The sequence below is a fragment of the Harpegnathos saltator genome, unplaced genomic scaffold (assembly GCF_003227715.2).
Source record: "Harpegnathos saltator strain DR-91 unplaced genomic scaffold, Hsal_v8.6 scaffold718, whole genome shotgun sequence".
NCBI lineage: Eukaryota > Metazoa > Arthropoda > Insecta > Hymenoptera > Formicidae > Harpegnathos > Harpegnathos saltator.
The window spans coordinates 396,383-408,929 of NW_020230558.1; the positions used below are offsets into that span (position 1 = coordinate 396,383).

The following is a 12,547-nucleotide window of genomic DNA, read 5'->3' on the forward strand; positions in this document are numbered from 1 at the left end:
ACGTCTACCAGATCTTGGGCGGCTTTTAACGCTACCAATGTCCTCGAAACGTTGAATAGTACGGATTACAATACTTTTGGAGATCCTATTATTTTCATTCCGAAAATTTTCATTAAATAATCGCGTTACTGTTTTATACCCTCTTTGTTGATCTCCCCATCCTCGCATCATTAACAGTGTTATTCGATCTCTTTCAGAAAGCTCCGCCATTCTTAATTAGAGCAAAGAAGAATTAATCAGGTAAGTGATAGGAAATTGATCTAAATAATTAAGTAGAGAAAAATACTAATTATTAAGTGTTTGTCAACCAGTGACTGCTGCTCGCTAAGAAGAAGACAGCACTGCATCAAAGATTCAAATCAGTGATCCGCATTGTTTGCTCAAGAGCTTGTATTACTATTGGTGCCTGCGAGAGTGAGACAATAAAGATCGGTCCCGCCAACGCTTTCGGGCAGATTCCCGCTAACGCCTATATTTTTACTGAAAATATTAGGGGGAGCCGATACTTTTCGATTAATGTATTTTCTTTAAACTAATTAATTGGTCTCATTATTTTGCGCACAAAAGTATTAAGGTTATAATTACTGAAAACTAAATAATATTTTACAAGATATTTTACATTTTGTGTCAAAAAATGGTTAACTTCACACCTTTATAACTCAAAAAGTACTTAATGTAATAATATTTTATTATAGTGTTTTGAAAAGCTCTCGAGATAAGCTATAAGAATATGCAATAAAATGCTGGGGGTTTTATTTAAAAAAATAAGGTTGACCTTGAAATAACCTTGAAGGACATGGTCAAGGTCAAAGTCGAGGTCATCATCTTACTCCCCGCTTGAAACCATACAACTTTGCTATTGGACATTTTCTCAAAAATGCATTCTAACTGAAGATATTAGGGGGGCCCAATACTTTTCGATGACCCTGTATATGTGCATCACTGCACAAGCATTCACACATTCACTCTTAACATCGATCTACAAATAAATTATTAAGGTATGTAACATTTAAAATAGTAACGTATAACATATATCAAAATAAAAACATGTAGCGAAACATGAAAAAATAAGATATACAAACATACCATATATTCACATGCATTCAGAGACAAATTTACAAACGTACGACATGCATTCAGAGACAAGTTTATCCACCGAGTACAATTTTCGCCTCTCCTCCTCAAAGGCATACCTTCTATATAGAAAGCATGACTTCTTCGAGTTGGATTTATACACATATTCATTCATACAACCCTAAAAGATGAAATAAACAAATAAAGGCAGATAGCAGTAAATAAAACAATAACAGGAAATTAAAACTTATATCAGTTAAATTTCTTATAATGAAGGGATAACGAAATTGTGTGTCCCTAACAATTTACAATCTACAAAGCCATCAATCAAAATCTAAATATTTCTTTACATTTATTTAAAAGTCTTACAAAATGTAGATAAAGAAATGTGTTAAAATAATTTCTAAATTTTGTAACAACTGTATGCATTTCCATTTATATACAATCAGAACATTACAGCTAATTAATAAGAATGATATCGAATATATGATAAGGAAATTGAGAAATAGGAACTAATAGTAAATAATGCAAAATTAAAGTATTTTAGTATTGCAGCAAATATAGAAAATCTAATATTTTGTAATAATAAGGAAATGACTGCATGTGAAAAATACAAATACTTGAAAATATATACGTTCAAAATAAATAAAACAATGGCTACAAGTTACAATATACATTTGAAAAATGAAGATTCATTTAAATAAATAACAGAGAAGTTACAGCGACAGATATTGACGTAATATAATTAATAAAAAAAATTTTAAGAATGGAGAGGAAAAGAAAGAGAGAATTTGACAACATATGGAAATAGAGGTAACAATAATAAATGACATAACACAGAAACGATCAATATAGTACGGACACATGCAAATGAAGAATCATACATGATAAATTATCTAGAAAATAAATGGAGTGGATATTTTTAAGAAAACGAAAGAGAGAAAAATCGAGATAAATATATATGGATAAAGAAATCAATTAGTGATAAAATCTAGGCAGTACTAATTTCTGAAGGATACGTCTAAAAGCGTATAAAAGAGTAACGTCTTGCTTTTAATGTCTTTTAATATAAGTCAAATATGTTTAAAATATTTGTGCTATCTGAGACCTTAGGAAAGATCAACGAACAACGTTATGAAATGATTTTAACCGATTTACATATTTACATATAAATATTAACTTACAGAAATAGAAATATTTTATTTCCACACGCTCTCTCTCCTTGCTCGGTTCTTCTTCCTGTAAATAACCTGTAAATAACCTGAAAATAACCTGTAAATAACCTGAAAATAAACACCTCTCACTAAATTAATGATCACTTGCTATCACTTGCTATCGCACAAAATGCACAAAATTTCTACTGTTTCAGAAAACTGGTAAATGGTAAGTGTCCAATATTGCATCCGACGAGTGGTAGTGGGGAACCGACTTTGTTGCCCTCGGCCTACATATCGAAAAAATAAGCGAACTAATCACTTCCGTCACCACTAAAATACGAGGAGTTTGTACTCCCTAGCCCATGTACAGACAGGATTCCCTCCTTAATCGGCATTTCTATTAAGGAGAAAAGAGAAAAGCGTGATACATGGCTATTAGAGTGAGCGAGATACCTATAGAGATAGCCCAGAAAACAACGAGGTCTTGTAGATGTCTAAAAGATATCTTATGAAAGATTTCTTTAAGATATTTCTAAAAGATATCTACAAGTTGTCTATAAGATATCTAAATAGATGTAGTGGAAGATATCTTTGTAGAATTTATAAAAGATATCTATAGACATCTGAAAGATATCTTAAAAGATATCTTCAATATATTTGTAATAGATATCTAAATGATATCTTTTAGAAGATATCTTTAAGAGCCGATTGTTTCAACTTCTTGGTAAGTTAAATAATAGTTTAATAATAATTTGTCTGTCTAATTTAAGGAAGGAATAAAAATAGACAAATTAACTAATTACTTTAAACTTGGAACAACCGGCCCTAAGGCCGGTATTCTATAAGAAATTGTTTTCCTATGGGATATATCGTATCATCCGATCTCGTGTGAATCTTCAATTATATTTAAGACATTCTGAAGTTCATCTTGGCTGCATTCCCTAATTCACGGCCAATACTGAAAATCTGTAGTTCATGTAACGTATATAGAATTTCAGTGCTGTTAGTGAATTACAGAACGCAACCCTTGAGATACTTCGTAGCCAATAAAATAATCCGTGCAACATAACAACAAACAACAGACAAATAACAACAAAGAACAGCCCAGATAGCAAAATGTGCGCAAACATGTCTTTTAGACTTCTAAAAGATGTCTAAAAGACGTCCTACTTCTTTTAGAAGTCTTTAAACATCTTTGTAGACATTGTGCTATCTGGGAGGTAAACAAAAACAGATCGATTGCGTATCTTGAAACGTGGTGAATTCTAGTAAATTCACTCACTTTTGTCATTCACTTGTTTCAATACACGCAATCGACTCCCAGACCTCGTGACTTCCTACCGAAAAGAAACCGTGCGGTTCAAGAATCCGATATTTATCAAAGGTAATCCTCGAAATCCTTCAAATTTACAATTGTATCTGTCTTTATACTTAAATCCTTTTGCCATTCAATGTTTAATATTTTCTGTGCGATTTGTATAACTAAGAATATTTTAATATAATTTACTCTATCCTAACCTTATGTTTTGCTGGAAAATTAATGTTAGTAATAAATGTGCTACATTTTGTACTTCAATGAACATTAGGATTTTAATCAATCACATTTTATGTTTAGGTTTACAACGGAATTGACACAATATTCGGACTGTACCAGTAGTACTTGGTTGTTGTCCTTCGTCTTCACACAATTATCGCCATAGAAATTATCTAATTTAATGAATTACTTGCTGATAAACTCCTCGATAAGGTATTCAATGATTACGATTCTTTGAAAAATTGAAAATTAGAAATAGCATAACAAGCAAATAACCAAACCTGTGCGAGCAATCTATTAGCAGTATTTGTGACACAATCCTCCATTACATTTAAGACCTTCTGAAGTTTATCTTGGCTACATTCCCTAATTCACTGCCAGTACTGAAAATCTATAGTTCATGTAACGTATACTATAGAATTTCAGTGCTGTCAGTGAATTACAGAACGCAGCCCTTGAGACACTTCGTAGCCAATGAAATAATCCGTGCAACATCTGATTAGATAGTTCAGCAGTGCAATTCCAAACAACAGACCTCATGACTTTCCACCGAAAAGAAACGTGCGGTTCAAGGATCCGATATTTATCAAAGGTAATCCTTCGAAATCCTTCAAATTTACAATTGTATCTGTCTTTATACTTAAATCCTTTTGCCATTCAATGTTTAATATTTTCTGTGCGATTTGTATAACTAAGAATATTTTAATATAATTTACTCTATCCTAACCTTATGTTTTGCTGGAAAATTATAATGTTAGTAATAAATGTGCTACATCTTGTACTTCAATGAACATTAAGATTTTAATCAATCACATTTTATGTTTAGGTTTACAACGGAATTGACACAATATTCGGACTGTACCAGTAGTACTTGGTTGTTGTCCTCCGTCTTCACACAATTATCGCCATAGAAATTATCTAATTTTATGAATTACTTGCTGGTAAACTCCTCGATAAGGTATGTTCAAGTAATGATTACGATTCTTTGAAAAATTGAAAACTAGAAATAATATAATAAGCAAATAACCAAACCTGTGCGAGCAATCTCTTAGCAGCATTTGTAACACAAAGGCAATAGAGTATGTATTAATTAGGTTTTTATGGCAGATTCGTGATATATTGCGTGCAGAGCCTGCTAATAGACGTTAGCAAGATCTGCATTCTGCCATCAAGCTGCTGTCAGAGCTGTCATAGATTGTGTTAGCATACTCTGCCGGCAGTCTAACAGCAGATTGTGGACACAGATGTCTGTGGATCTGTCGCCAATCTGACGTCAGTATGTGCACTGATTGTTTCAGATTTGAGGGTTTCATGGTCGGTGAATTTCTTCATTGTAATAGTTTCCGGTTGAGTACCGCGTCCTGAAACAGTTTTATGTCGACGTTTCGCTAACATTGCAGTTTGCATCTTCAAGGCTGAGAGTCCTGATATTGAATTTTCCTCTTTCGTGAGTGTGCTTAGGTATCCCTTTCCTTGTGTTGAAGAAAGAAGAGGAGAGAATAATTAATATCAAAGCTCTCAGCTCTTAAGATGCAAACTGCAACGTTTCTGAAACGTCGATATAAAGCTGTTCCAGGACGCAGTACTCATCTGGACGCTACTACAAAGAAGAAATAGGACATGATGTTTCTTTTTTAATCTATACGAAATATCTTTGTAATAAAATCATTGATATTCATTCAAAGATAAAATTAAAAAATATAATAGTTTAAAAGATATTTCATACTCTGGCATAATTAATATAATAATAGTAAATATTAAATATCTAGAATAATTTCACTTTTTCATATATTCGATATTCGATTTTCGTATTTTTATATGTGGAAGAACTACATATTATTTATTAAATATTTTGCCTTTATATCATGAAATTTTCATCATTTGTATGTAGGTTTCAAACGATATATAATAAAAAAATTAATAATGCCGAAAAGAAAAAGATATAACGATTTGAGTCGGTCTCAACAATGGCGTCGGCGACAAAATATTGATTGTGCAGTACATACTATTAATACAGGCGATACATATAATATTAATTTAGACATTGAGATTCCTCATGAAATGTCTAATGACAATATTCTTATTGAAGAGAATAGTAACAATTATTTGAATAATAATAATATATATATGTATGGAGATGTTGAAGAATGCAATCAAAGAATTGATTCTTATTCAAATTGTAGTTATTCAGAATCTGATATGGAATTGATTGCCGAATGCAATAATCAATGTTATAAAGATTTGAGTTTTAATGTACAGAAAGAACTTGCATTATACAAATTTCTTCGGACATGGAGTCTTGAGTATAATATTACTCATGTGGCTCTAACAAAATTGGTTCAAGGTCTCAAAATCAATGGATATGAAAAGCTTCCTTGTAATGCGAGAACTTTATTGGGAACTCCGAGAACAACATCAATAATTAAGAATCATTCTGGTACTTTTTATTATCATGGATTGCAGACAGCATTGAAGAATCATTTACGATATAATAAACCTCTCCATGAACGTTGTGAAAATGAAATTAAAATCAACTTAAGCATTGACGGACTACCATTGGCAAAGAGTTCTAAATCGCAATTTTGGCCACTTTTAGGGCAAATTGTCCACGTTCATTATAGAGAAAAACCTTTTGTCATTGGAGTATTCCACGGATATTGTAAGCCGAAGAAACCGAATGAGATTATTCATCAATTTATTGAAGAATATAGTGAAATTCAAAATAAAGGATTCCAATATCGAGGAAAAAAATACAAAGTTTTAATAAATGCTATAATATGCGACGCCCCGGCAAAAGCATTCATGAAATCTATTAAAAGTCATACAGGATATTATAGATGCAATAAATGTGAAGAGGAAGGTGAATGGAGGAACAATCGAATGTTATTCCTTAATGAAAATGCTCCATTACGCACAGATGCAAAATTTTTATTACGACATAATGAAGATCATCATGTGGATAATTCACCTTTTGAAAATATTGGATTGAAAATGGTAACACAGTTCCCATTAGATTATATGCATCTTGTTTGTCTCGGTGTCATGAAAAGACTTATAAATATGTGGATCCGAGGAATAAAGGGCATTAAACTGCGTGCTTCTCAAATTGATCAATTATCTATAGATTTAAAGCAGTTAATAACATATATACCTAGAGAATTTTCTAGGAAACCAAGAGGTTTAGATGAATTAGATCGCTGGAAAGCGACAGAATTTAGACTGTTTCTCTTATATACTAGTCTATCAATTTTATGGTCATATTTGCCAAATGATTATTTGAGACATTTTTATGTTCTACATTGTGCAATTTATATTCTTTGTAATCCTGCCGATTGCGAATACAATAACGAATATGCACATGAATTATTAGTACATTTTGTACAAACATTTAAAATGTTATATTCTGAGAACTACGTTACATACAATGTACATAACTTGGTTCATTTACATGTTGATGTTAAGAATCATGGGGGTCTGGACATGTTCAGTGCTTTTCCATTCGAAAATTATTTTCAAGAAATGAAACGAATGCTACGAAAAAATGCACAACTGTTACAACAATTGCACAGACGATTAATGGAAAAATGTCAAACTGTAAGAAATATTGGGTATAAACCTGAAGAATATCCCATTCTTCAAAATGCCAAGAACGAAGAATTATTGTTTGGATGTACACAATCTCATAAAGAAATAATATTTGAAAAATTTACACTATCCTGCATCAAAGAAGCTGATTCTTATTGTTATATGAATAACAGAAATGTTCTCATGATTGAATATATTGGAAAAAAGAATGGAGAAACAGTAATACTTAGAAAAAAGTTAAAAAATTTCGATAATATATCTTCATATCCATGTGATTCGCGAAATTTGAAAATCTATGTCGGAAATGAATGGTCTGAAATTGGAATGTATCCAATAAGTCAAATAAGCGCAAAAGCAATGCGACTTCCTTACAAAGATACATTTTGTATAATTCCTATTCTACATACTAATGATTGAAGTGAGTTGTTATTTTTTATAAAAACAACTGTAATAATTTATAAATAAAACTAGTAATTTATAAATTATATTATATCATACATAAATATATTATATTATACAAATAATATTGTTTAATCCAATTTGTAATTATGACAGATATTTATATAAATAATAAGTTTTATATATATAAATATTTTTTAACAATAAATTATGACAAGTTTGAACCATAATTTGGATGCTTTAGGATAGAAAATCATAATAATTATGAGTGAAATTATTTTCATTTATTCTCTTAAATACTTCATCATTACTTAATCAGTATTTATTGTTACAGATGTATTACGTCGTATTTTGGGACGAATACTGCCAAGTCGTTCCCGATTCTTGAGTAAACTTTAATGCAAAAACATTTACGTTTCCATTGTCTAAAAAAAATATTACTAATACAATAAAGAAGAAGATAAGTCCTGGAAATGATTGGAACATCAGTCATTTTCATAAAATTTTAGGACCTTACAATACATTTGATAAGGCTCGGGAAGCAGAAAAATCTTGTATTGATATATCTACTTCGGATGATATTCAATTTGCTTCTTTAAATGAACCAATCCAAACATTGCCTCTGAAACGTTTGATAACGAAAAAAAATTTTATGACGATGAATCGAATAATTACGTGAATGATTGTAAGTTTCAAATTCTATTACAGCAAATTACAAAATATAATATGATAAAACGTAAAGTAGCAAATTGAAAATGAGTAACAAAACTAATTTACTAATATAATTATATACTATATATAAGTATATAATTATAAAGATAAGTATATAATTATAAAGATAAGTCGTAAATCGTTGAAAAAATTAATTTTCTATAAAATATAGGTAATATTTCCAAGAAATATAAATCAAATCAACATCCCCCATCAAATTATAAAATATACGAAGGGATTGGAGCTACATCTACAAATGTTGAACTTGAGAAAAATTCATTACATTTTAGATCAGTGAGTTCGGAATATAACGTGCAGAAGCGGGTGAGTACTACAAATATTAATGATTAATATATAGAGAAAAATAGCGCTAATTAGGACGTGCTTTTATTCAGACATCGATTATTTTTTAATAATTTATAATTGGAATAATCGTAACTATCAATACATAGCTGCAAAATAGACATTTCACACGCATTTCTATGTTGTTCAGTGAAACAAAATAGTAGCATTTGATAAAACCATTTATATATTTATTACAATACGTGGATAATTATTACTTAATTAATAGTATTTTATATTTTTATTTATTTATATGTAAATATAGATGAGAGTTGAATAAATTCGGACAAAAATCGTTATTTAATTTATAAATACATACATAAATATATATTTGTACACACACACGTATATGTTAGATTTACACACACATACAATTTGTATATTAATATACTTTGAATTCCAGGAGGAAGATAAAATTTTATCCGTCAAAAATAATCCATCTAATTGCAATGTCCCTTCACCTTTAAATGAACACCAATTTTCAATTCAAGTTTTTCATGAGGATGAGCAAGATGATGAAGAGATGACGGATGATACTAATTCTCGTGATTATGATCGGAATATCGATAATAAGGAAAATGAGATAATTGGTAATGACAAATTATATAGCGGTATACTTTTTGTCATGGCATATATTATATAAAGTTAGTTGAATAAGTAAATTCAATAATCTGTGAACCTATTTCTATTATTTTATTTGGCGATGAAGGCTCTCCCAATTACAGAAATGAATGTAGACGAGGATATACATGTAATTATAAATAAGATACATTTTTCTTTCATATAGATGAATACTTTCTTTCATATAGATGAATACTAATTGATTGATCATACTAATGAATACTAAACAGTGAAAATAGTAAATCATTTCTAAAAATTTGTAAATTTTAGTAATGTATTGTTTTAGTATTGTTTTAGTATTGTCATCATATATAATATAGTTATTATTATATTTCCAAAATACTTTTATCGTATATTGTAGTGTACAAAGTTATTAATAACATTAAAAAATTAGTCTCTGAAGATGCTTACAGTAAAATATGAATGATGAAATATAAATAGTTCTTCTTGCAGGTTCTTTATATGAAAAAGTAGATACTTTACATCAAGACTTTCAACAATTCAAAACAGAGATAAAACACGAAGCAGCTAAAAATAATACAAAATTGAAAGAAATAGTTGCTATTTTAAGAGAAAGTTTCCAAAAAAATGAAGAAAATGAAGCAATAACTATGGATTTAATGCCTGAATTTCCAATGACATCCGTCGAGGAATACGTACAATTTAATGAAACATTGAAAAATGATGAAGCAATTCGTAAATGTTTTGTAAATATATTTTGAATAATGTGCAATTCAATCAGTGATTCATTGACTGATATGAAGAAAGTATTTATATTCATATGTGTGTGTGATATATATATATATATATCACACACACATATGAATATAAATACTTTTTTCATATCAGTCAATGAATCACTGATTGAATTGCACATTATATATGTGTGTGTGTGTGTGTGTGTGTGTGTGCGTGTGCGTGTGCGTGTGCGTGTGCGTGTGCGTGTGCGTGTGCGTGTGCGTGTGCGTGTGCGTGTGCGTGTGCGTGTGCGTGTGCGTGTGCGTGTGCGTGTGCGTGTGTGTGTGTGTATACAGAGTATTTGTTAACTAAAGGATCATATTCAATGCAGGCATAGAGCTGATTAAGATAAACAAAAGTCAAATATCTTTTTGCAAAAATCATAAAAATTACTGAGTAATGCATGAATAAAAATCGTGCATCGCAGCGGTAGTAAGAGTTTGGTCGCTGAAGCTCGCATATCGAATCAAGTCGTCTAGCAATAGTTATCGGCGCGCGGCAAGAAGAAGAAAGGATTATTTCTGCACATTTTCCCTTCTGCTTGTCACGTGCCGGTAAGTATCGTTAGATGATTTAACTCGATCTGCGAGCTGCAGAGACCGAACGTGAGTTCTACAACCAATTTTTGTTCATGCATAAATCGGCTATTTTTATAATTTTTACTACATGATATTTGACTTTCTTGTTTATCTTAATCAGTTCTATGCCTCCATTGAATATGATCCCTAAACAAACACTCTATATATTCATACATATGTGTATGTGTACAAATACTTTCTTCGTATCCATCAATATATAATTTTATGCCCGATCGAAAACATTGTCGCATATGTGAAAGTAGTTTGGTAGCAGGATTTCATATATCTTGCATCAAATTTATTGTTTACTTGCGATCTACTGTTGATGATATTAGATTGCACTCGAAATCTGCTCACATAGATTTGGCCATATGTATATAGTAATATCGAAATACGAATAATAATAAATAATAAAAGAAAAAAAGTCACGTATACGAACATTAACGTCTATATTAACATTATTCTTTGCAGGAAAAGAAAATAAAGTGTATTGGTGGTGACTCTACACAAAAAATGATCTCCAATATACTCACATATTGCATAACATTTGATGTAGGACACAAGTTGACTTGGACTGGTGCAAAAAATACTATCGCAATCGAAAATATAACTTTTGCAAACATTATAGTTAGTACGTATATTTTAACAATTACAAATAAACTATATATATATGTGTCTCTTAATTTTTCCAAATGTTAAATTCTCTTTTATATCATTTTCAAATATAGATACAAAAAATACTTTTAAACATTAGTGATATGTAAGGACTATAACTTGTCATAATGTTTAGAGTACTATTATTTTTGTTTATATAAATAGATATGAATTTTTCCAACCAGATATATCTACTAGTACTAAAAACATATAAATACTATCCACAGGTACTGTCAATCGTACAAAAGGAAATGGACCTGACTGTACCATTGCATTGATTGTCAAGCATGTAAAAAACTGGCTGCAACATGCAGGTGATAAAATGAGATATCGAAACAAAAAAGTGTAACAATAAATTACTCTGTAATTAGTATACAGAGTGTCCGATAATTCCGCTAAAAACCGCGATATAAAAATAGATTAAGTGAAACTGAAAAAACAATTCCTCTATGATTTTGCGAAGAACCACGTAAAATTGTGTTATTAATTAAAGAAATTAGCTAATGATCAATTAATTAATAATTCTATATTTTATGTGGTTCTTCGCAAAATGATATAGGAATTTTTTCTTCAGTTTCACCTAATCTACCTGTACATCGTGTTTCTAAAGCGAGTTACCGCACAGCCTGTATACTTAATAATAAGAAATTAATTAATTATATCTTGCATGGGCGTTGCCAGGAGGAGGCAGAGGAAGACCACGGTCCCCTAAACGTAGAAAAAAATTTATTTTTTTATACGAAGGCGCTGAAGTTTTTTTTTTATTTTTTACCGGCAATAAAGTGATAAAATTTATATAATTTTTTTGCATTGAATGCTTAAATTGAAAGAGGTGGCTTGTGTATGGTCTGCCTGAAAAAAAAATTCTGGCTACGCCCATATCTTAACAAGCAAGTAACGTTTTAACGCAAACAATGTTGTTACGTTATATAATTTATATGAAAACATATTTTATTATAAAACAGTCAAATATAAAGTGTAATAATTATAATATTTAATATATAATTAATAATTATATATTAATAATTAATATATAATTTAATATAATTTTTATATAATAATTATAAATATAATAATTATATATATTTATAAATAAAAAAATATATACACAATATATATATGTATGTGTGTGTGTGTTGTAATGTTAATATAAT

At 30.0% G+C, this 12,547-nt stretch overlaps 1 protein-coding gene across 3 annotated transcripts; it reads left to right on the top strand.

Moving 5' to 3' along the window:
• Positions 1 to 3,074: 3,074 nt before the first annotated feature.
• On the top strand, positions 3,075 to 12,257 carry LOC109503984 (uncharacterized). 3 transcript variants are annotated; one of them, XM_025305831.1, is made up of 11 exons: positions 3,075 to 3,615; positions 3,847 to 3,978; positions 4,269 to 4,357; positions 4,592 to 4,723; positions 8,084 to 8,434; positions 8,633 to 8,784; positions 9,206 to 9,392; positions 9,512 to 9,553; positions 9,877 to 10,130; positions 11,211 to 11,370; positions 11,621 to 12,257. In XM_025305831.1, the coding sequence occupies exons 7-11, from the start codon at positions 9,326 to 9,328 to the stop codon at positions 11,740 to 11,742; spliced, it is 645 nt and encodes a 214-aa protein (XP_025161616.1). In that variant the 5' UTR covers positions 3,075 to 3,615; positions 3,847 to 3,978; positions 4,269 to 4,357; positions 4,592 to 4,723; positions 8,084 to 8,434; positions 8,633 to 8,784; positions 9,206 to 9,325; the 3' UTR covers positions 11,743 to 12,257. The 3 variants fall into 3 exon arrangements, with proteins under 3 accessions (XP_025161616.1, XP_025161617.1, XP_025161618.1); XM_025305832.1 differs by having other exon boundaries at positions 4,273 to 4,357; XM_025305833.1 differs by lacking the exons at positions 3,075 to 3,615; positions 3,847 to 3,978 and having other exon boundaries at positions 4,120 to 4,357.
• Positions 12,258 to 12,547: the final 290 nt, after the last annotated feature.

Coding starts and splice junctions, on each gene's coding strand:
- LOC109503984 (XM_025305831.1), top strand. CDS start 9,326: ATGACGGATGATACTAATTCTCGTGATTATGATCGGAATATCGATAAT. Junction 9,554..9,876: donor ATGTAGACGAGGATATACAT/GTAATTATAAAT, acceptor TTCTTCTTGCAG/GTTCTTTATATGAAAAAGTA. Junction 11,371..11,620: donor TTTTGCAAACATTATAGTTA/GTACGTATATTT, acceptor TACTATCCACAG/GTACTGTCAATCGTACAAAA.